The following is a 26,017-nucleotide window of genomic DNA, read 5'->3' on the forward strand; positions in this document are numbered from 1 at the left end:
GTTAAAACTTTTTTTTTTTTTAGTACAACGCAATGACCAATAAATGATAATAACGAGAATAACACAACAAAATAAATAAATTATTTTCACAAATTTAAAACTAGCAACATTAAATTCTGGATTTGTGCGATATTTTCTTCTTCTTACTAATTTACGATTAAAATTTTTAACACCTTTGACACATTGTCGTTCTTAATATATCTACTGATCAAAATAACCTTAGATTAATGCAAAAATATGTGAGAATTGTAGAATACATTAATTTTCAAATATATTGTAGCATTTATTTATTAGACAAACAGGTACCTCCATTTTAATAAGTACTAATAGTACGATGTTCGGAGTTACAAAAATAGTGATTATTGTACAAAAATAATATTCATCAGTTAAATGTCATGTTTTTTCAGATAATAACAAAATATTATAGTAGGTATTCACAGAGAAAATTTTAATAAAACTAAATTTTTGACTAGAAATGATAAAAAAAGTCGATTAAACCTTAAATGTGAATGAAAAATATTTTAAAAATCAAGTTTAGTGATCTGAAAATACGTTTTACAATCATTGAATTCTCGAATAATTTTATATGATATCATTAGCATATGTTCTAGTTATTGGGACGATAATATTTAGGTAAGGCTTATTATATTAAGCATTTTAAAATCTTTTAATTGATGATATGACATGAATCTATATTATACTATAGTCGCGTCTGTGCGTTCGTTGCTATATTATTTAACAAGCTACCAAAACTATACTATATTAAATTTTATTTACAAAATATTTTCGGTCGCCTCATTTGGTCGATTTTTAGTATTATCTAAACATTTATTAACTGCCAAATTGCCTACAGAACCCTAAAACCACTGAGCCGAGAAGCGGTAACTTCGTTTAACGCAGAAGCCTAAAATTAGACGCTTTCCGGCCAAAAGACAGAAAAGACATTTTTATTAGATTTCACTTGAACCTTACTGCTGTCAAAGAGTAATCATTTATATCATAATAAAATTGCAATGTCAGACTATCCTAACACGTCTACTTATTGTTATATGGATATTGAGAGTTTTAAAATGTAGGGCTAAATATGACCATCATGGGGTCTTAAAAGACCCTCGCTTTAAAACGTTTTCAATCTGATAAGAAATGTATACAGATCTGTGAAATATTATACTAAGTTTTAGACACATAGAATTCATATTGGTACCATATTTGCAAATCTGAATACTCTTCATAAGCATTTCTGGAACATTTTGAACAAAACGTAACGCTTTATTACCAGAAATCATTCATGCCATTTATGGTATTCATTTTTAACTATGTAATGTTTGGTAGTTGACTAAACATACATTTTAATTCCGTAAAAAGAGGTCTGATTTTCTAGCTAATCTTGACCATCTGTATTCTTACTAAATTGTATTCTAAATATTTTGAAAGATTGGCTTCATTTTCTAATGCAATTAAACGTTAAAATGATACCGTTGAGTAACCGTTATTTTTGGTACAACCGTTTATAGAAATGCTCTGCACGGGAAGCATGGTCGCGCGATAGACGATAAAATAGCAGGCCGTCCCTATCGCACTATTGGTAAGTGCGATAGGGACGGCCTGATATTTTATCGTCTATCGCGCGACCATGCTTCCCGTGCTGATAACCTTATGGAGCTTACCCTACATTATATCTACATTATCACATGTATTACTTGACCCCTACACTTCGTTAAATTAAACATTTTGAGCCACCTTTAAAAGCTGTAACAGACGGGCGTACCGGACCACTATTTGGACCGAACTTTCCGATAGAATGGACGGTGGTCCGGCATATGTCAGTTAAGGACGCAAAGTGATAGCCAGAAGGGATGCAGACCGGACCAATGTCGCGGTCTGGTACGGGCGTCTAGTAGTACTTTAAAACTTGAACACATATAACCCTGTGTTCAAATATACATTTTTAGTAAAAATACACAAATTCCGAGATAAATGCTAAACATCGGACAACAAAATATAAGTCAAGACGCTAATCGCGTCGAAATATACTAAAACAAGTCCATAGATTGCATTTACATTTAGATAAGCTATTTATTAAAGATTCCTTGGTTGTAAAAGACGTGTAAAGTTTCGATACAAATAAGTGCTTCTTATGGGACTGCTAACATAGATGGCGCTTATTTTATGCGATAACAGTGACCACAAATAATGGCGCATTTTCTTTATCTGCGTCTTTTTTTATTTTATCTTTTTCATAAACTGAAGACTTTACATTCTTTCACAGCCAAAAAATCTTTGCTATACATACAATTCCATCGTAAAGATTTCGTAAAACTTAAATTAAACTTAAGGAACATAGAAATGAAGTCGTTTATTCGAGTGCCAACACAATATTTACAAGGCACCGCGGGCTATCGGTAGCTTATGTACAATTGTCGATTAATTTTAGACTTTAACATCTCATTTATAAAGTACTAATTTACTTTCATGAAATGGCAACAAACAACCTCTTCAGAGGCATTATTATAACTTTAAAGAAATCGTATTTAGTGACTTTTTAAGAGTCAAATACGAGTTTTTAAAAGTTAGCTTGAAAGAATCTTAAATTAATCAAGAGTGCTTGATTCTTTCCAGTTTTTTTTATTTTAGACCTTATAATGCGCGATATAAGGGATATACTTTCATATAGTCACAATCATCACACAAGTTCAAAAAAAATCGAGACTGCATACAGCCACTGCTGAAGTTTGGAGGTATTTTCAATATACTCCTTAGCCGTAATCCGTGCATCTCTGGGACGGGAGGGATGATGCGAAACCTTGTTGACAGTTTTTATGAATCTGTATACGACATATTTGGCGTGAAGTAGTACACGTCTAGTTTCCTTGAATTTAAGTTGTGTATCCTCCTTGTCGTGTTGTGCTGTGGAGCGTTAGAGCTGCGGCGGACTATGGTATGACTTGGGACTATTTAATAGGGTGGGTCACACCTGTAGGCCTGATTTAGACGGCGTGCGAACTCGCATGCGATTTTAGTTACATTGCGGGCTGTTGAGGTTACATACAATTTTGCACAGCCATCAAATGCCGCAATGTAATAAAACTCGTATGCGACTTCTCGTACCGTCTAAATAGGCCCGTATGGAGAAAAAAAAAAGTTTTATATTTTCATTGGGCACAGTTACAAAAACTTGCAAATTGATGCAAATAAACAGTATTTCAAATTATTTTGCAATTGGAATTAATCTTCTGCCTCCGGATCCACTTTGAAGTTTTCATATATTTTTTTGTACATTTTGTGTGGTGGGCGGAGTATATGTATTGTCTTTTAATTTAAAATTTTGATATTAATATATACCATTATTGGCATCGTAATAGCATGCTAAAGGTTCAAAGAAAATAAATGAAGAAAAAAACCTCAAAAATTTAAACCTTTTTTACACCCTACTCCACACAAAATACAAAAAACTTCAACTGAAATCCGGAGGCAAAAAAAATAAACATAAAAATTAAAAAAAAATTGTACAGTAATTAACTACAAAATGGCACCTTTTTGTGACTGTGCCCCCTAAGAAAATAAAAAAAAGTAAAAATGACCCACCCTACTATTTAAGGCGTGTTCACCAGAAAGGTTACTCGCGCTGATGACTTGTCCGGAAGGGTCTCAACATTCCTTGGGCTTGACGCCGTGCATGTGTAAGAAGGCGTGCAGCACGCGCGGCACCTGCGAGGGCGGGTAGGGGCGGTTGTGCAGCGCCAGCGCGGCGGCCGCGAGGCAGGACAGCCGCGGGGACAGCGCGGCTCGGACTACGGTTTCTGCTGGACCTGGAGATATAATCATATTATTAATACGCAACGAAGCCTCGACGTTACGACGTCACCAAGTATCGATCTAACCACCAACCATCGAGTATTATAGGAAGTTACTGTCGCAGTAAAATGTGTAATCACAATACATAGACTTGACACCAAACCATCTCTTGACACAGGCTTAAAACTTTTGAACCTCAGTTTTGACAATTTGGTCCATATTTTTAGCTTGTGTTATATGTGATTAAATGTCAAATATTAATATTAGCGTCATCTAGCTGAGCGTATCCCAAAGGTATAATGCCATCTAAGCCACCGTACCTTTTTCTGTATGGTACCGAGGTAATTTTTTTTCTTAGACTTTATCTGTCTATACGGAGTTAGATATATCTTTGGGCGTCACCTAAATCTAGTTAATATTTTGTCATGTATTTTTAGTTACACAGTGCTTTGGTTCTTACTGTTTTGCTGTGTAACATATTGGATTTAAATAAATAAATAAATAATTATTTTTGTTGTAATGATGTTGTTATCTAAGTGTAAGACCTGAGTTCACGCAAAGCGACGCACGCAGTGCGAAAAGATTTGCCTTCGAATTGTTACGGAAACGTACGAACGTGTCATGCTATTTCAGTCAGTCTCAGTTCAAGATGTACTGACATTGATTGAACTAGCATGATAAATACGAACGTTTCCGAAGGAAACCCTTTTCGCACTACATCTGTAAGTGTCCTGGCCCCGTAGCCGAACCACAAACGCTCACGAAACGAAACGCTCGTAGATATCCATCTCTATCGCTCTTGCGTATTGGCGCGACAGAGCCAGACTACCTTTCGCGGCGTTTCGTTTTCGTTTCGCGTCGCAGAATCGACGCTGCATAGATTGTATGCACGCTCGCCCGCCCCGCCGAACGCTCCGCTTCAAGCGTCCACTCAGGCCTTACACTAAGGATCGACCGACCGTCGCTCGCAAGCTAAGTTGAGCTCTTTACCATATGAACCTAGGTTTATAAAAAGAATAAGAAAATAATAAAAATGTCTTACCACCAATAGCGGCAACTAAAGGCGTGATGCCATCACAATCTACTGCATCTGCGTGCGCGCCGCGCGCTAGTAACTCAAACACGACGCCGCGAAGTGACGACGCCCACTGTGCTCGCGTATCTGTACAATAATAAAAATATTTTTAACAAAAACTTCCTTTTGTAATAAGCTTTTATATTTTATATTTATACTAATACTTTAGGTTCCACTGCAACTAATACTCATAGAGACCTTCTGAGAAGTCTAGCAAATAAATAATCACCATCAATCATATCAGCCTTTAACGCCCACAGCTGAGCATATGCCTCTCTTCACGGCCACGGATGCCAGGCGCTCCTTATCTCATCATCATCATCATTTCAACCATTAATCGCCCACTGCTGAGCATAGGCCTCCCTTCGTGTACGCCACTTATCCCGGTCCTGGGCTAATCTCATCCAGAAGTGCCCCGCAGTTTTTCGGATGTCGTCCACCCAACGAGCCAACGGATGCCAGGCGCTTCTTACATCCGATAGCGGCCACCATTCGGTCAACATTTTAGTCCACCTGCCATCACTCTGCCTGGCAACATGCCCGCCCAATTCCATTTGAGTTTGGAAATGACGTCACCCTTATCCTCCTTATCTAGCGGCCACTATTCCGTTAACATTTTAACCCATCTGCCATTCAGCCAAGATTGTCTACCCAAGTCCATTTCAGTTTGGTAACAGATCCCTAATTAAATAATATGCATGTACCTGGTATGAGCTGGTAGGAGATAAGAGCAACGTGCAGCGCAGTACGCCGTGCGTCGTCCGCCGAGTCCACTTCTACTCCGCAGTCTAGCAACAATCGCGTCGTTCGCGGACAAGGAAACCTGCAAATTTACACACAACTTAAACAATTGTTATACATATAAAAAAGACTTGAAAATGTGAACCGACTTCATATAATTTTTAACTTAAAACTCCCGTGAGACTCATATTTCAAAAACTACTCTTTGAAAAAGTTCCTCGGAAATGGATCGGAACATGTCGAGTGTTATATCGACTTTAATACGTGAGTAACCCGCTTATTTCTTTTAATATAGACTTCATATAACATAACGTCATAATATTTTTACGATAAGCCCGCTTAGGGCCACCCCACACTAGCATCATTGATGTTAGAGAAGTCGCGCGAATCGACGCGAATTGATGTTTTGACGCAGCGCAAAAGTTGTTTTACCGCTGCAGAGGCTCTTATCGCGTGAAGTTGTCTTTAAATAAATTAAATAAATATTGGAGACACCTTACACAGACCAACTTAGCCCCAAACTAAGCAAAGCTTGTACATACTATGCACTATGGGCACCTATAAGCGACGATATACATACTTAAATAGATAAATACAGACAGCCTAGTCACGTCATTTCATCATGTCATTGCGTTATCCCAGCATTTGCCACGGCTCATGGGAGCCTGGGGTCCGCTTTGACAACTAATCCCAAGATTTGGCGTAGGCACTACTTTTACGAAAGCGACTGCCATCTGATCTTCCAACCCGAATTGTAACTAGACCTTCTTGGAATTAGTCCGGTTTCCTCACGATGTTTTCCCTTCACCGAAAAGCGACTCATGTCATTTGTGGAGTAGAATTATAAGTAAAATATGATAGACTTACTGGCACACATCGCTAGTATGGAAATCGTCGACCGGCGTCCGCCTGTCTGCTGCTAAGTGTAGTAGCGTCTGTCCAGAACGCAATCTTACATCTCGTAGCCTGAAGATTGCCCGTCTTGTGTCACTTGTCGTTTCCTGAATAAACACATTGTATTAAACTCTTTTGTGTTATTAAAGGGTATATGCAGAAACTATTCTAATTCTAAAATTTAGAACTACGTATTTTCTGAATTAACATGACGATGTCTAGATTATCTATGAATCAAGCAATGTAACCATGAATACATTTTTCATCGCACGAATAGGTAATAAGTAGGTACTATCACCTGCAAAAGTGGATGGCGAATTGATCAATGAATTCATTCATAGTTTTTCCATGCACTTTTGCAGGTGATAGTACAATTCTTTTGACTCGAGTAATACAAGATATATTCGTACTCTCGTCTCCAATCGACTGCCCGTAATGGAAGCGAGGACCGTTACTTTTTGACTAAAAACAAAGAAAAAAACGATTTAGTTCAAATATGAACTCACCTCACTATTACCCTCATTCTCCAACAGCCTCGCGGCGACAGCGACCAGGTACAGTGCGGTGCGCACGTTGCTCTCGTACTCCTCCTGCAACACGTGCCCGCGGCACAGGTTCTGATGAGTGCGCGTGCGGCCGACTGTACCGCGCGGGCGTTAGTACATGCGGTGGAGTATTATGCATGCGCGCTGTCTAAGCTCAGATATGGGCCGCTCTTGTGGGGTGACACCCATACTAGTTTAGGAGTGTTTTTTTCGAAAGAACTTATTTCTCTGTGAAGTCCATACATAAATATTTTTTTGAAATAGACTCTTCAGTTGTTTTAAGTGGTTTCTATCAGTTACGGTTCCACATGTGCAAATGAAACATTAAGGACCCTTTTTTGATTCGATAACCAAACATAAAATGAAATAACATTGTGTGACAGTGACAAAATATAAAACTTTTCAATACTATCATGTTCTTAGCACACGTTGTTATAATGTCACCATAAAATCATTCCCTTTGTTGTTTCTTTAAAGTGTCTAAACACTAATAAAACATATTGTACTTCAAACTAAAAAAAAAACAATCCATTCGTGTGAATCGAACTACAGAAAAAATGTTAAAGACCCGGCTGCCTTTAATGTGTTATACATATATTTTAGTTAGAATATTATTCATTAACTAAAAACATAAAACGCGTAAGTCCCGTTCTGGTTTTATTCTTGTTTAAGAGGGGGTCGTACGAAATCCTCGAAAAGAGCATTCGGCGTTTAACAAATGCTGCTCACATTTCTCAATAAAATGAAATAAAATAAATGTAGTTATTATCTTAAAGAGTGTGTCTACAACTTTTGACTATTCAGAATCTCTAATTATTAAGGGTATAATAAATAAACCCACGCAAAGTTGACCCAAAATGAGAAAAACGTATGTCGCCGTTTAGTAAACTTTGTTAAAAAAATTCAATACTTTAGTTATAACATTAAGTGATTCTAAAAGCCAGATAAATGGACTAGAAGTTTTGAGGTTTTTTATATTTTTCCTCTCAAAGACAACACAGAAATTTTACCTTAAATTTAAACTATCGTAAAATTTCCATACATTCGCCATTGCTGTCAGAATTCTCCTTTCGATTAGACGCCGTGAGCGGCTCATCGGAGGCAGACGTGTCGCCGGTCGCTCCGTGTTGACAATTAAATTTGACAAATATTTTGACAGAAAATAGTGTACGTACACGAAAAACCATACCAGTGTAAAACTGTGCTCAAAATAAATAGGGTAAATCAAATATGTCAGGTGGAGATCCAATCTTATTTAAAGTTTAAAGGTGCATGGCTTGTGCATAAAAAATAAATAAAAATATATCACATTATTAAAGAAAATAACGAACACAACCGAATGAGTATAAATTATTTCATTCTAGTTCGGTTAAATTGAAAAAAGTTTCATGTTTTCTTTTACTCATTGGAATACATTTTCATTACGCTGGTATTAACAGTACGTCATTTTAAAAATATATATGACAGCACCTACGTCAAATTTTGTCAACCAAACTTCACAGGTTGTATGTAAACAATTACAATTTAATTTATCCATACATATTTAGATACTTATTAATCGATTCTTACTTAGAATAGAAAAAAAGGGAATGCGAGCGGGTATAGGTATAGTGCTTCTGGTTCAAATTTAATTGTATATATAAAACAATGTCTCAATTTCATTAAAGATTTACTCTGTGCATACCGCGAACACGTAACCGTAAGTTGAAAACAATAATAATTATAAAGTACTTAAATACATCGTTGTTTAGAAAGCGCTTGTTTTGAATGGCACTTCTCCACTCAACTAGATATTCATGGAATACCAGCTGGTGACCAGCATAAAATGACTATGAACGGCCGTGTAAAAATATCTGATTTTCTATAGGGGGCCATAAGTATATGACGACATGTTCCCGGCAAAAATTGGTGATGCTCCGTGACCGTCAAAAACATCGTCTCTCTTTCTAGCGTCTCGCGAGCGTAGCGTCGGGCCAACTGTATGGAAAAAGCCGCCGCGTCAGCCCGGCTTAGTCATACAGTTGGCCCGACGCTACGATCGCAAGACGGTAGATGTGAGAGGGTCCTTATCCGGATAAATATCTGATCGGGTCGCTTAAAAATTTTTGATTTGATTCCTTATAAAAACCTAAATTACACTCTCATCCGCATAAATATCTATCCATTGTTAAAGCAAATATATATCTTACGGGCTAGAAATCATTAATATGTAATTAATTTGCAATAACAAACCCTACTTAGTTGCCTTACAGCCGTAAGTTGTATGAGGTGATTTGACAGTTCATGAAAACGGTGTAGACTTATTGTCATTGGATATGTCTGTCTCATCTGTTTTTAAATTATGACAAGTAAACTTATTAGTCATACTTGTTATGGAGAATTTTTGGCCAAAAGCTGCACTTTTGGATGGAAGCAAGCCGCTTTGCATGGTGATAATAGACATCATAGTAAACGATTTTTTCCGAGGATATCGAAATTTCATCCCTTAGGAAACCGAGCGTAGTGAGGTGTTTTATGAAAATAAAAAAAATTCTATCTTTTTATTGTATCGTCCGGTTTTGACAAAACGTATCTCAAATGAAAGATATTGCTTTATATAATTAAAAAAAAATGAAACAAAAATAATTTAAAAAAAAGTAAGAAAAAAATTAAAAAAAGTAAATTTACGTCTCGCACTGAATAACTTCAAATAATGACAGACAAATTTTGTACAATGTCGATATATGAGTTCTTTTAAATCAAAGACAGATAAATTCATAGTTGAAAACTAAAGACCACATCGAAATCGGATTAGCATTTCTTAAGATACAAGTTGCCAAAGTTGGGAAAATTTGCTTTATATGGCCACTTTGAAATTCCTTTGCCAGAAAGTCAGAAATAATATATATTTCTTACACAGAAAAGTACATAGTGATAGTAGAACTCAAAATAATGTAAAAAATTCCGAGGATATCATAATTTCATCCCTTAGGACGACGAGCGTAGCGAGGTCTGTTACGAAAACCGAAAAAAAAATCTAATTTTTTTGTGCGTCGTCCGCTTTTGACAAAACATATTTCAGTTGAAAGGTATTGACTCATGTAACTTAAAAAAAAATATTGAAAAAATTGGGAAAAAAATGTAAAAGTTTAAAAAAAAAACTTAGATTTTCGTATCACACTGAATAACTGCAAAAAACGGTAGACACGATGAATAATATCGATATATGAATTTTTTAAATTAAAGACAAATAGATTCATGATTATAAACTAAAAACCGAATCGAAATGTCTATTACCAATGCATACTTATAACTGTAAGAAAAATATAATGTTTCTGACTTTCTAGCTAAGGAATTTATAAGCGACCATATAAACAAACTAAGCCAACTTTGACAACTCGTATCTTAAAAACTACTGATCCGATTTCAATTCGGTTTTTAGTTTATAATCATGAATCTATTTGTCTTTAATTTAAAAAATTCATATATCAAGATTATACATCGTGTCTACCGTTTTTTGCAGTTATTCAGTGTGATACGAAAATTGAAGTTTTTTTTTTAAAAATCTTACATTTTTTTTCCAATTTTTTTTTCAATATTTTTTTTAAGTTACATAAAGCAATACCTTTCAATTGAAATATGTTTTGTCAAAATCGGACGACGTACAAAAAAACTAGATTTTTTTTCCGGTTTTCGTAACAGACCTCGCTACGCTCGTCGTCCTAAGGGATGAAATTATGATATCCTCGGAATTTTTTATTTTATTTTGAGTTCTGCTGTCACTATGTACTTTTCTGTGTAAGAAAAATACATTATTTCTGACTTTCTGGCAAAGGAATTTCAAAGTGGCCATATAAAGCAAATTTTCCCAACTTTGGCAACTTGTATCTTAAAAAATGCTAATCCGATTTCGATGCGGTTTTTAGTTTTCAACTACGAATTTATCTGTCTTTGATTTAAAAAAACTCATATATCGACATTGTACATTTCGTCTGTCATTCTTTGAAGTTATTCAGTGCGAGACGTAAATTTACTTTTTTTAAATTTTTTTCTTACTTTTTTATAATTTTTTTTTTAATTACATAAAGCTATACCTTTCATTTGAGATACGTTTTAAAATCGGACGATACAATAACAAGATAGAATTTTTTTCATTTTCATAAAACACCTCGCTACGCTCGGCTTCCTAAGGAATGAAATTTCGATATCCTCGGAAAATATCGTTTACTAACACGTTTACTATCACCATGCAAAGCGGCTTGCTTCCATCTAAAAGTGCAGCTTTTTTTTTCATAACTAGTATGACTATATTGCAAATCTAGTATCAGAAGCCTTTACGAGTATACAAGTTTTTATTCAACGTGCCTTGTTAGTAGGTATGTTAGTTTGAGTCAAAACGTAGAAGCTAAATTTGACCCACTTTCCGGTTTCCGATTGAGCTGAAATTTTGCACACATATGTAAATCAAGTGACAATGCAATATTATGGTATCATGGAGCTAATCTGATGATGGAGCAGAAAGGTGATCATAGGAACTCGGTTATGAAACGTCGTATCCCCATTGAGTCAGGGTTTTTTAGACATGTTTCGGAGAGCAATAGATGATTGTTGAATGAAAGGTAAAGTCGGCGATAATAGCTTGTGCCAAAAATGAAATTTTTGCAAAAAAAAACTTATTATAAATTGGGAGGTGTAATTTTATATTATCTCTTAAATAGCATTAAGAAGAAAAACCGATCAAGAGCGCGTCAGTGTAGGGTTCCGTAGTTTCCGACATTTTACATAATGACAATTTAATAAATACCGTATTTTGGGGTGAAAAGGGTTCCGGGGTATATAATGTTATTATATTTCTAATATATAATGTTATTATATTTCTAATGTATATAATGTTACATATTCCTTCTATTTTCCGCAATCAAAGTAGGAAAATAATATATTTACAGTTTCATGTCTGTCAAAGTTGACGTTCAAATTTATTGGATTTTTACTTATTTTAATCGTTCATTATCCTTTTGAATGTGTATACACTTCTAAAGTTTATGTATAACAGAAAATCATAAGACATATTTTCATTTTCAATCATAAGACAATTCAATTTCAATCATAAGACAGGTTTTCATGAAGAAAGCGATGCAACTGTGTTGGGAGAATTTTTACGGGATGAATAAATATCCGCGGCCTGAGGGGTGAATGGGATCAGGAATGGGGGGAATCGGGTCGCAAAGGGGTGAATAGGTTTACGAAGGGGGGATTAGGGTCGGGTGAGGGGTGAATTGGGATGTATGGTCAATGCTTGTCACATTGTATAAAAGATATATAACGTGTTACCTAAAGTGATATTTTTATGAATGACCTCTCTGTATATGGACGCAATTTATACGTCAATGTATTGCTTCGTAGTTAGACTAAATACAAGAAATTAACACTTAGAAATATTAATCACACTTCTGTCAACCTCTACGTTTCTACTTAAGTCCGCAAAAATCACCCATGGTTGCTATAATATAAACTGATTACTTTAAAATAAAAATCATAAGTATGAAACTATACAACTAGGGAAGAAATAAAATTATTTTTAACCGACTTCAAAAAAGGAGGAGGTTCTCAATTCGACTGAATGTTTTTTTTTTTTTGTATGTATGTTACTCGATATCTCCGAGAATTGTGGACCGATTTTCAAAATTTTTTTTTTTTGATCGTACGGGTATAACCCCTAGATGGTCCCATTGGCACCAAGTCGGGGTCTGATGATGGGATCCTGGAGAAATCGAGGGAAATCTTCAAATGTTATAGGCACATGTAATGTTTTTAGTATATTTTTCAAAGGTACACCAGTATTTACGCCTGATGGTAATAATTTTATGTGGCTGAGCTGATAATGGAAGGTCAACTCCTCAATGGTTAGGAGTTAAAGGATAATTCTTTCACTAGTGTGCATATATTCGGACTGATACATATAATATCAATAGGAACCACTAAAAATCAACAAATAAATAAACTTTTTACCAAAAAAAAATAAAACCGCCTTCAAAAATAAGCGCGTTACAAAACACGTAGAAACTAAAAAGCAAAAAATAATAAACCTTTGAATTCAGATTTCTTATCGTATTGCAATAATCTAAACATCCAAATTATAAACAAATTAATTATTTTTGGAGTCGGTACCAGCCTGTGTATGGTTGGGTGGGGCAAACAGGCAATAGCAAGGCGACGAACAGGTCTGGTACCGACTACAAAAATAATTGATTTGTTTATAATTTGGATGTTTAGATTATTGCAATACGATAAGAAATCTGAATTCAAAGGTTTATTATTTTTTGCTATTTAGTTTCTCCGTGTTTTGTAACGCGCTTATTTTTGAAGGCGGTTTTTTTTTTGTTAAAAAGTTTATTTTATTGAATAATTTTTGATTTGTTCTTTTTCAAGTTCATATAAATAATAAATTTTCAATTCGCTCAGAGGTTGGATGAGATCCCTTATAGGGATAAGATCGCCTTTGTACGTCATAACTATACTGTATTTTTATGTCCTAACTTGTCTTATGTACAATAAAGTGTCCACATACATACATACATATATTTAAATAGATATCATACACGAAAGAAAAAAACGACAAGGCCCACAGTGGCTGAGCCGGAAATCGAACCCGGGCCTTCAGCTTACGCAGCTAACGTTATTACCACTAGGCCACCAGGCCAGGTTAAAAAAACCGGCCAAATGAGAATCTATTTTCGCACAATTGTAAAACTAAATTATTTTTACTAGTTACCTCCAAAATACCAATTAAAATTGGGCTACATAGTACATCGTTTTCTGAAGATTTTGGGTTCATGGGGTCGGAACGGGTATAAACTAACGTAATTTATTGTGAATATGGCCAAAACCGACTTTTGAACGTCGATAGCAGTTTTTTTATATGTGCCATGCTAATTTTTTACACAAAAAATCTTCCGACAATGTGAACTTTGGTTTTTCTTTGAAAATATGACGTTTTATTTAGTAATTTTCGCTCACCCTAACGTTGGGGTGAATAGGGTCGGGAAGGGGGTGAATAGGGAAAAGTGCTAGGGTTGACTCTTTCGGATTGCGAACAAAATATGACCTGTCACGAGCATATTATATTTATTTGACCAAAAAAATAAGGATTTAATATGTTATGAGTAGTCGGTAATGAAATCTACACATATCATAACGCTTAACCAACCTCTATAGTTAGATGGTGCTCTGACGCGGTGAATAAGTAAGTATGGTCGTGGGCAGTGCGGATAACGTGTCAAAATAAAAGCATAGTTTGTTGCTATTTTTCATGTTTAAATAAACTTCTAAACTAACGAAGTGGGTATTAAAGTAAAAGGTTCACAGTGAATATTAGCTTGCCAGAAATGTGTTTATCTATACCATTGTATTGAATTTTGTATCATAAAGTCAAACTAGGTATTTACTACTAATGATTTACTCTGTGGGGTGTCTTTGATCACTTGCATGGGGTAACATTGACCATAATGACACATAGTTGATTATTGTCTGATTATGTCACGGTACTTGTTGAGTTGAGGCTGATAATTGGATCTCTTCTTATGATAAATATTGAAACAATTGCAAATAAAGTTGGTTTTTTGAAGATGGTAATTTTTATTCTTGATCAAAGTAACCTCAAAATAGCGTTAAAGAGTTGTAATATTTGACTCTGCGAACCATTTTTTTTATCTTTTCTTGAGATAAAATACTTTTGTAAGGAATTACATTCGATTATCATTAAAAAAAATATAGTGTATCAAAGTAACCCCAATGTCAGTTTAAGTTTGATCACATCTTTTTTTTTCTGCGTACATTATTTTATTTATTTATTTATTCTTTATTGCACATAAAACACTAAGTACAAATGGTGGACATAATGCCTTAAGGCCTTCTCTACCAGTCAACCACTGGGTTAAAAAGAAACATTTGATACGTGCAGGCATCGTGACAGAAAACAATAATCCTGATATAAAATAAGTGTTGTTACCTTTTTATATTTTTAGCAGGAAAAGACTTAAAAAGTTGATGGTCCCATTTTTTTTCTTTCTTAGTTACGTTACGTTGACCAATTTTGGAATTTATAGTTCTCTTACTCCTACATTTAATGGGTAAAAATACCCATTAAATGTAGAAACTAGAGAAGTTTAAATTCCCAAATCGGTCAATGTAACCCCAGTTTACGGTAGACACCGTCAACCTATTCTAATAATTATCTTTTTATTTGAAAGAAAATTCGTTACGATACTAAAATATGCAATCTAAGATAAAAATGCTTTTCATATAGTTACAAACTTAGTTCAGATTTTTTTTGTACAACTTTTAAAAATTGTTCTACATATCAAGTTCAAAATAATTTTCCTAGAAAGTCTTATTAAAATTCTGCTTTTGAGATTTTTTCATATTTGAGAAAACAGCCCTTATGGCCTGAAATACGGCATTCGGCAGTGATATTGACATTGACATATGCTTTTTCGTATTTTGATGGTATTTTGACTGCACTGTATTTTTTGCCATGCTAATTTGAACCTTATCTTTGAGCGATGTTTTTTAATTTTCAGTTACATCACAGATGTTTATGACATGACATCTAGGTATTTAGCCATTTAAAAGAAACTACAAGGGGCTTTACAGACATGGCGACTGCAACTGGTACAGGGCCTAAGCCATAATTTAAAATTATATTGTGATTTTTATATGTATTTGTGTTTTATTTAATACTAAGTATGAGTTTCAACATTTTTAACTCAAGGAACTGAAATTAAGAGAAGAGACTCGGAAATTGGGTAAGATCAAGAGTCTGATGCAGATGGCGATGGCGGTATCGGTATTGGATAAGATATGCGTCGATATTCCTTGTCTTTCTTTGTGTCTCTGACTTGACTGCTACTAGCTCTGTACTCTATTCATTAGGTTTAATTTTATACACATGCTTTATTTTTGTATTAAAATAAATGATAAAAAACCTAACGACCAAAAAGAATAAAGAAAATATCTGATAGTCTTTAATACAACCCGTATATACGTAATGCGCAGCACAGGCAGGCAATTATGGTCGCGCGATAAGTGATAAAATAGCAGGCCGTCCCTATCGCACTATTTCTAAGTGCGATAGGGACGGCCTGATATTTTATCGTCTATCGCGCGACCATGCTTCCGTACAGGCCTCTGAAGACCTGCAGGGCAATCATGGTCGCGCGATAAATGATAAAACATCGTGCCGTCCCTATCGCACTTACAAATAGTGCGATAGGGACAGCCTGATGTTTTATCATTTATCACGCGACCATAATTGTCTGCCTGGAGGTATCGGCCTTCACACGCGTCTTTGATTAATGTTTTGCAGAGATAGGCAGGCTGACGATTTTTTATCTAAATGTAGAAAAGTAACGCAAAATGAAGTGCAAAGTAATTTGAAATACACCTAGGTAAACAATCAACTGAGTAAGGAACGTTATCTACATATTTAGGTAAGTAAATTAAATTCACATGAGACATGAACAGAGGAGGAAAGCTAGATTACACGGATTTTATCTCTGTCTTCTTATAAGCGAACCTTTTTACAGTTTTAATTTTTCAAAGGAGGTCAGTAGTTAACTACAAACTCAAAATAACGCCCGTAAAAAAATTAAGGGTCACTGACCTTTCACAGTAAATTGAGGTAGTGTGAGTGAAGGGTGTTTGTGTGTGTAATGGGGTAATTTGACAGATTCTGAAAATTCTCCCTGCTCTACCCCCTCTTAAGTTATCATCAGTAAACTAATAGTTATCAATACCATGCAACGGAATAAGACGCCCACTAGATAATCATACTCTAATCTAAAGGACTGTACCACATAAACTATCTATTTACATAAATGATCATGAAAGAGCACACAAATCCTTTGATTGAACATATCGGACGCCTGTTAGCGATAGCCCATAAAATTCACAATATAAAATGAACTTCAAAATAGAGAAGTATCATATTTATTAAAAGGCAAAAAAAGTTAAGACATTTATTCATGAGAATCACATAACTTGTACGGACGTTTACAGACATCAGACACAATAACGAGAAAAACAAAATAGCCAAAAGTGTTCATCACGAAATGGACCCAACTCAGTACGCTACCCATGTAGCCAGCGCTGATCTTTCGTAGGGCCCATTTAGTGATGACACGTGGTCATGTGTCCAGCTGCCGGTTTGTTTGTTCAATACAATTGTTTTTGTTCATAATAGCTTAGTTCTAAATTATCATGTGACAATGTCTAGTCACAATTTTTTTTTTCGATGTTTGCCATTCCTCCTTAACCCACCAGCAAAGCGCCAGCTGACTCCCATTAACCCCTATATGACTATACGAAGTATAGCCCGGGAGTCTAAATCTCGGGGTCTAAATCCATACTTATATTATAAATGGGAAAGTGTGTGTGTCTGTTTGTTTGTCCGTCTTTCACGGCAAAACGGGGCGACGAATTGACGTGATTTTTTTAAGTGGAGATAGTTGAAGGGATGGAAAGTGAGATAGGCTACATTTTGTTTCTTTCTAACGCGAGCGAAGCCGCGGGCATAAACTAGTGTCTAATAATTTGTTTGCTCTTTCACGGTCGCGACAGACACAAATGGTATGGAAACGTGACACAGCGTGTTAGGCAGAGGACTCACTATCAGCGACTCCGGATCGTGGTGCGGCTGGTGTGTCTCCAACCTTTTTGTGCCCCGCCTTAGTTCTTCCGCGCACGCTTCTAGGACGTAGCATACCTGAACCAAAAATATAGTATCAGTAAGCAATATGGGGTAAGATTGAAGGGTTTTTCTTATGCGGTAAGATGAAAAATGTTCCGTATAAGGAAGCCGTCCATAGGCTTTAAGAGGGCTTTCGTGTTAAAAATAGTGAAATCGCAACCGAGCGCTCGATCATACCGTGTGTGGTATCAAATTAAAGGGCTTTGCGAGTAGTTTATAAATATATATCACATTATAGGACTTTTTCTACTTGGTCTAACAAAATATGAGAAAATTTCCAAAAGTGGTAATAATTGTACCGGTGAAGGCTCGTTTTCAAAAAAATGCCAAAAATCAATAATAGCAATTTATAATCACTAAGGCATAACAGCAATTTAAGTAAACGTTGCAGATTAATTTAGTACAAAACCCACTTCGATGTGATGTAGATTTTCAAAGAAATTGTCACTTAATTTTAGGTAATTTCTGAAAAAAATTGAATTCGCCTTAGGCTAGTTTACTCTTTTTCAAAAACTTAAAATAAAAATCTAGTCTGAAATGATTGTAGTACAGGATATACGAATTATAAATTTACCCGTTTTAATATTCAAAATTGTCCAAATTTTACAAATAAGATCGACTGACTCAGCTCTATACGTGCGTTTTTCTAAACGTGCATTAGAGAAAAATTCATAATTAATTTAGTGAGTTAGTTTTCAAAAATCCAGTCTTATAAAAATCAAGATAATAAGATGCTCTAACTGGAACTTGAATTAAATAAATCTATTGGATAACGGAAAGTGTAGTATTTCACCGACTAAAACTATCAATTTTACATTCTTTTGACGATTTTTTTGAAAGCAGCCTTAAAGAGAAACCAATAAGTACAACCACTTTACATGTTTGAATACCATGGAAGCCATATAATATGACCTATAATATTTTTTACCCCCGACGCAAAAACGACGGGGTGTTATAAGTTTGACGTGTCTTTCGAACGGATGAACCGATTTAGATTTCGTTTTTTTTTTGTCTAAGTTAGTCATGTTTGGGGAAAATCGGTTGTTGGGGTGTTTTTAAAATTTAAATTTTATATTTTGGTTATTACCTTCGTGTTTTTTATAGATTATGTTTAAAATAACTATAGGAAATAGCACAGTATAACTTACCCTATCTAATGGCAATTCAATTCCAATGTGGATCATTTGTGAAAACACTTGAGCAAATCTGAGCAAGTCCTTTACCACTGAGACCTGTAACAATATACATTCATATTATTTTTCATTACAAAACTTTTAGAAACCACGCAAACTGTAAAATGCATCTGAACGTAAGCTTAATGAGGTCAATTCCGTTATAAGGACAATTCCGTCTACAAGCGTTTTTTTTATTTCTAAAAACATGCACAGATCCCGGCAGCTTATAAATGGGAAAGTTACGGCAAAACGGAGCGACGAATCGACGTGACTTTTTAAGTGAAGATAGTTGAAGGGATGGAGAGTGACATAGGCTACGTAAATTGTAAATTGTATCTTGTTATTTAATGCATGTTAATTATAAGATGTAATGTTTTGAAAAGAAGTTGCCCGCCGAGTTTCTCGCCGGTCGCATAGTGGATACCCCCCTCCCAACTGAGGGGGGACCGAAATCTTCTCGAGGCTGAGGCGTAGGGTTAGAGCCGGCGTAGCTTTATTTGACGTTCATATGAGCATTGTAATATGCTTACTTGAAAAAAAAAATATTTCAGTTTCATTCATTTTCATTTCATTTTTATTTTAGTCTCTTTCTAACGCGCATAAGCTAGGAGGGTATAAAACCGAACTGACCGAGTTATGCTGCCTAAGCAGGAGCGCGTGCCGCCACAGCGCGAGACAGCGGTCGAAGCGCGCCTCGTCCGCGAACACGGCGCCGCGGAACACGATGGGGTGCGGCAGGTCCGGGCAGCGCCGGCCCAGCACGCGCTCGCGCACCGCCAGCCCTTCCATGTGCAGGCCGTGAGCGTTGCCGTGCAGCCGTTCTACTTCCTGTCCAAGTAAACATATGTAGAAAAAACCGGCCAAGAGCGTGTCGGGCCACGCTCAGTGTAGGGTTCCGTAGTTTTCCGTATTTTTCTCAAAAACTACTGAACCTATCAAATTCAAAACAATTTTCCTAGAAATTCTTTATAAAGTTCTACTTTTGTGATTTTTTTCATATTTTTCAAACATATGGTTCAAAAGTTAGAGTGGGGGGACGCACTTTTTTTTCCTTTAGGAGCGATTATTTCCGAAAATATTAATATTATCAAAAAACCATCTTAGTAAACCCTTATTCATTTTTAAATACCTATCCAACAATATACCACACGTTGGGGTTGGAATGAAAAAAAATATCAGCCCCCACTTCACATGTAGGGGAGGTACCCTAATAAAGTATTTTTTCCATTTTTTATTTTTGCACTTTGTCGGCGTGATTGATATACATATTGGTACCGAATTTTCAGCTTTCTAGTGCTAACGGTTACTGAGATTATGCGCGGACGGACGGACAGATAGACAGACATGGCGAAACTATAAGGGTTCCTAGTTGACTACGGAACCCTAAAAATGTGACAGACGGACAGAGCGTCGCCATAAGGGTTCCTTTTGTACCTTTTTGGTACGGAACCCTAAAAATGTAGTCAATCTGATCCTTAAACTTATACTGTAACCCCCTTATTCATAAACGTACTCTAAAGTTATCAAGCCGATAAAGTTCGTTTGTCCCTTTCCGACGTGTGGGGTGTGATAGAAAAGGACGAAGGAACTTTATCGGCTTGATAACTTAAGAGTATATTTATGAACAAGGGGGTAAGTCTTTAGGATGTTACTTTGGCGTAGAATAAAAATGTAATAAATGGAAATATTTGGACTGACTCCACTAGACAGGCCTAGCCTAGTATGGTGGTCGAAAGTAAAACGACATGTGACGCTTTCTTTTGGCAAATAAACTATTATATTTTTTTATTTCAAAAATAGGGGTACGTTAGCTTCTGTACCAAATTCAGTTTGTGTAATAAGTGTAATAACACCGAATAAGTGCGAGTCGGACTTGCACACCGAGGGTTCCGTAGAATACAGGAGATTTTAAAACTGTCAATTTAAATTTTCATTTTTTTATTTCGATTGATATTATTTCCAAATTTCAAATAATTCGAACAATGATGAAATTTGGTACTTTTTTATTATTTTTTTAAACCTAAAATTAACACTGCATTAGGCTGGCAACCTGTCACTGCAATGTCACAGTTTCGTTTTCTTACAACCCCTTATTTGCCAAGAGAGGCACTGAAGCATTAATAGTTTCATGTGCTCTGCCTACCCCTTTATGGGATACAGGCGTGATTGTATGTATGTATGTAAAATTAACACCAACATTAAGAAATTAAGACTTATAAAGACCTTAACCCATTCCCGAGATCAAAGGAAACTGACAGACAGGCAAACTGCAGAGTGATCCTATAAGAGTTCCATGTTCCGATGTGTGTAAAAGAGCCCTTGTAGCCTACTTGCTGAATAAAGGTTTGTATTTTCCTTTTGAAGTACGAAATCTCCTTAAACATTCCTCTCTTTTGTCAACGATGCAGTAAAGATAATCAGTTCTCACCTGTATCGTAGTGCTCTCTTTCCAATTATCATACGCCGGTATAGGATCAGCTGGCTTTTTGAGAAGCAACCCGTACCGTGTGTCGTACCGCATCGCCATTGCTTTGCGGAGGTACTGGTACGCCATCTGTAAGAAAATATTTGAACTTTTAGCTCAGCAAACTTCTAGGCCCTTTTTTGTTAACCTAACACGCTCCTCCTCGCTTCGCTCGTCGTCGCACCTAACTGGACGCTGTCACATGTGATTTTTGTTACTATACTTATTGAATTTATTATTACTTTAATTTGTGGCACTGGTTTTTCATAGAACTTTACCAAACCGATGTTGGTAAAAGCCCGAAGTAAACGACAAATATTTCTCACTTCGGACTTTTACCAATCGGCATCGGTAAAACCTGGGATTTTCCGACCTAGGTTTTACCGCACTTCGAGCTTTTACAGTAACATATGAGCGCCGTGTCATTAGCTCAGTACGCAACACAAGCGGATGAGAATTATTCATTCTTGTTCATTCTCATCCGTTTACATGTGTTACGTACGTACACGACGCGCATACATACATACCGCAAGGGGTACAAGTGTTACTACTGGGGCCCGTTTCTCGAAAGGTACAAGCCTTGTATTACAAGTGCGCGAACTGTCAAATCGTATGGGTTGTCATGGAAACACACGTGTTACACATGTATTACAAGTGTGTTTCCATGACAACCCATACGATTTGACAGTTCGCGCACTTGTAATACAAGGCTTCCCATACAACCATTTCAGTCGCAAAATCTTCAAATCAGTAACTAACTGTCAAATGTGACATAACGCGTGGTAACGGCGTGCAAACAATGCGACCGTATTGATACAATAACAAAATGTAGTCGTCGTGTGCACTCGTTACGGTAACAAAATGTGTACGAATTTGTGGCTGTCAATGTCACTGTCAGAATGACTTTTAACGACACTTTATTAGTCGACGTTTGCACACATAACGGTAACAACATGTGGACGAATTTGTGGCTGTCATTGTCACTGTCAGAACGGTTTCTGACAGTGACATTGACAGAATTTGTACACACATGTGTAGGTCTGATTACCGAACTGCTCCTAAACCACTGTATCCGCAAATGACAATCTGAAATACGAAGGTTTCTCAAACTGTCTTGTGAAGTTGTGGACTGGTTGCTTTGAATCATTTAAATATGAGCGAATTAAATAATAATAAACGACGACGACCATTTAAGCACTCTTCGACATTTTATAGAAATGTGGGAAAGTTAAGAAAAGTGCAGAATGATAATACAAATAGATAAGCACTTTATAGTTACTTAATGTATTAAATTTATAATTTTTAATTCTTATTGATAAAAATGAAGTGTAGTGTTGCTTTACACAATAAAAGTAGGAATCAAATGAAATAGAGTATTTACTGTGATATTAATAGAATTTCTGTTGCGCAATGATAGTTTTTTTCAGTACAGATGCTGCTTTTTTTAACGCAGTAGTGCGAACAAATCAAGCAATGATTCATTTCTTGTCTGGTCGAAACTCTTAGCTTAGATTTAGGTACTGAAAATCGTCGTACGATACACGTGCGAAAAGGACATTCACAACTCGTGTCGATTTAAAACACTCCCTTCGTTCGTGTATTAATTTATTGCTACTCGTATCGATTTTCCTCTTTTCCGCACTCGTATCTACAAGTATTTTGTTTGGGTTACAAAAAAAAACACATTATTTACTCTACTACGTTTTATTTATGTCTCTTTAACATTACAAATTTGTAGACACTTATCTATACAAAAATCTTGACAAAAGAAGTACAGATCGCTGAAATGAATGTTGATAGTAATATTAATGAAGACTACTTCAACAAGTGTCAATTGTGAAATGCCGCACAATACTAGTTGCTCTATAGAAGACCATAATAATATGATCCCCGATCCTTTACAACCCAGCAGCTCGGTACGCACGTTACAATTTTTTTTAATCTTCTTTAGTGAGGGCAACTGAGTACGACGGCATATTTAATTGTTTATAAAGTTTGAGGATACCTGAAAAAAATGAATACAAGAAGCCATTCTGCTTTCGGTCACGCGTGTACGCTGCGACCATTTTGCGACCGTTTGTTGACCGTTTGGTGACCGTTTGGCGACTGTTTTTTACATGGAATATTACCGTCTTAATCCATATTTTAACAACTTTATTGGTTTTCTAGGCATTATTTTTATTATTTCAGTATAGTATATGCACCAGAGCACTAAAACTTCACCAATCAATATACATAATACGCAAACACCGAGTAGTCAATAATATTATTACTGGTTAAACTGAGGTAAATTGATGGCGCGTTGATAAATTTAGACTTATTTTATGAAATCACTCGAGCAATTTAATTGGCCATGGTTATTAGCCCACATTATATTACAAATGCAAACAATATTTATCTTTAACAAATTCTTACGCCATTACATTTTAATGTCAAATGATTTTATTTCTTTTTTACTTTGACGTCTCTGACAGTCGCCATTTGAAAAGAATGAAATGAACGAATGATTTTGGGAAAGTAGTCGCCAAACGGTAACAATGTGTGCACGCGTAGTGCACACTTCTGTCACTTCTGTGACCATTTGTGCCTGTTACCAATCGTCCCCATTTGGGTCGCCGCGACTAAACGTCGACCGTACTGCGACTAAGCATTGAGACCCGAAGACCTGTGTGTACACAAAATAGGAGGATTTGCGTAGGAACGGCGACCGATTATGGTTATATGGGTTGTACCTTTCGAGAAACGGGACCCTGGTCTTATACTGTGTCAGAACGTACCCTGAGACAGTAGTACTCCTTGTCGTTAGCAAAGGAGGCCCCTAACAGTTCAAAGGCCTCTATAGCTTGTGCCCGTGTGACTTCTGGTCTGCCTGCTAGTAGTTCCACTACGGACGCCCTCGCGCGCTCGGCTGCGCACTGTACTGGTGTCATACCTCTGATGGCGACTGCAGTATAGTCAGATATAAACCAGAACATACCCTGAGACAGTAATACTCCTTGTCGTTAGCGAAGGAGGCCCCTAACAGTTCAAAGGCCTCTATAGCTTGTGCCCGTGTGACTTCTGGTCTGCCTGCTAGTAGTTCCACTACGGACGCCCTCGCGAGCTCGGCTGCGCAACGTGTTGGACTCATACATCTAATGGCGCTGCAGTATAGTCAGACAGAGATCACGTACCCTGAGACAGTAATACTCCTTGTCGTTAGCGAAGGAGGCCCCTAACAGTTCAAAGGCCTCTATAGCTTGTGCCCGTGTGACTTCTGGTCTGCCTGCTAGTAGTTCCACTACGGACGCCCTCGCGCGCTCGGCTGCGCACTGTACTGGTGTCATACCTCTGATGGCGACTGCAGTATAGTCAGATATAAACCAGAACATACCCTGAGACAGTAATACTCCTTGTCGTTAGCGAAGGAGGCCCCTAACAGTTCGAAGGCCTCTATAGCTTGTGCCCGTGTGACTTCTGGTCTGCCTGCTAGTAGTTCTACTACGGACGCTCTCGCACGCTCGGCTGCGCATTGCAGTGGTGTCATACCTGAAAAGAAAATTCATATTTATTAACGTTACATAAAACTGTTAAAGTTACATAGTAATTACTTATGTTTCACGGAAAAATTATACGATAAGTTCACTCGATTTGTCCAGCCTCTCATCATGAGACACAGTGGGAACTAGACAATATATCATTTCAAGCAATGGTAAACTAAAGAGTTGAAAATGGCAAGTGGTAACCCACTGATGATCAGTCCGCTGGACCGTAATGGCCTGTCAGTTTGAAGTAACAAGTTACACCGAGGAGCTACCGATAGGCCGTTGCTGTCCGAAGTTATAGTCAGTGGACCCGATTAAAGTTCAACTTACCATTTTCATTAGTCAATATTTTAGCGTTATGCTCAATAAGCGCGCAGACGACAGCAGCGTGTCCGCATTCGGCGGCAAAATGTAACGCAGTCGCGCCGCAGAGCGCACGCTCGTCCACTCTGGCGCCACTGTCTAGGAGGAACTGAACCTGGAAAGATATACGAAGGTTATTATTTACGTTAATAAAGACGGTCTACCAAATCTTGCCACTAAACAATAACCTAACCACAAAATTAAAATTTAAAAAAAAAAACCCCGACAAAGGCACCCTTAACAGTCCTCAGCTGGCTCGCAGGATAAGGAGCGTCCGCGAGAGAAAATCCCTCCTAAGCCGCAGTGTGCGACCATATACTGGTCCAGGGTGTGATGATGTGCAGATTTATGACTAGAAAAACCGATGATTATTAGAGTTTTGAATGATTCACGGTTATTTTCATTAGACTTATATTGACCGGGATATAGACCGTGATTACCTTTTTGATTTCCGTGATCATGATGCATGCAACTGCGTCGAAATATCGGGAGCTCGACAAAAATCAAAAAGGTAATCACGGTCTATATCCCGGTCAATATAAGTCCGATGATTATTAGGTTTTGATTTTCTCTCGTGTTCGATATAATACTTTATCGAGAGTTTTTCTTTGGGATGCGAAAATTTATGTAGGTACTTACATTGAACCTCACTAAAATACAAGTTTATGGTAAAACGGTTACCGCAAAAACTGCAAATGATCCGGAGCTTCCTCGG

At 36.7% G+C, this 26,017-nt stretch overlaps 1 protein-coding gene across 6 annotated transcripts in view; it reads right to left on the reverse strand.

Moving 5' to 3' along the window:
* Nucleotides 1-1,650: 1,650 nt before the first annotated feature.
* Nucleotides 1,651-26,017, reverse strand: part of LOC125234721 (protein fem-1 homolog B) — a 40,000-nt gene continuing 15,633 nt past the window's right edge. For 3 of the 6 annotated variants that reach the window (XM_048141087.1, XM_048141090.1, XM_048141093.1), the window contains 11 exons: nucleotides 25,270-25,417; nucleotides 24,789-24,943; nucleotides 21,380-21,505; nucleotides 19,582-19,779; nucleotides 18,925-19,008; nucleotides 17,696-17,791; nucleotides 7,012-7,122; nucleotides 6,479-6,612; nucleotides 5,575-5,693; nucleotides 4,838-4,957; nucleotides 1,651-3,809 (listed from right to left, as the gene is read on the reverse strand). In XM_048141087.1, the coding sequence (XP_047997044.1) occupies nucleotides 3,649-3,809; nucleotides 4,838-4,957; nucleotides 5,575-5,693; nucleotides 6,479-6,612; nucleotides 7,012-7,122; nucleotides 17,696-17,791; nucleotides 18,925-19,008; nucleotides 19,582-19,779; nucleotides 21,380-21,505; nucleotides 24,789-24,943; nucleotides 25,270-25,417 (1,452 nt within the window). In that variant the 3' untranslated portion in view covers nucleotides 1,651-3,648. Of the gene's footprint in view, nucleotides 3,810-4,837; nucleotides 4,958-5,574; nucleotides 5,694-6,478; nucleotides 6,613-7,011; nucleotides 7,123-17,695; nucleotides 17,792-18,924; nucleotides 19,009-19,581; nucleotides 19,780-21,379; nucleotides 21,506-24,392; nucleotides 24,517-24,788; nucleotides 24,944-25,269; nucleotides 25,418-26,017 lie in introns of all 6 variants that reach the window. The other 3 variants (XM_048141089.1, XM_048141092.1, XM_048141088.1) reach the window with 2 other exon arrangements.

The sequence above is a fragment of the Leguminivora glycinivorella genome, chromosome 16 (assembly GCF_023078275.1).
Source record: "Leguminivora glycinivorella isolate SPB_JAAS2020 chromosome 16, LegGlyc_1.1, whole genome shotgun sequence".
Lineage (NCBI taxonomy): Eukaryota > Metazoa > Arthropoda > Insecta > Lepidoptera > Tortricidae > Leguminivora > Leguminivora glycinivorella.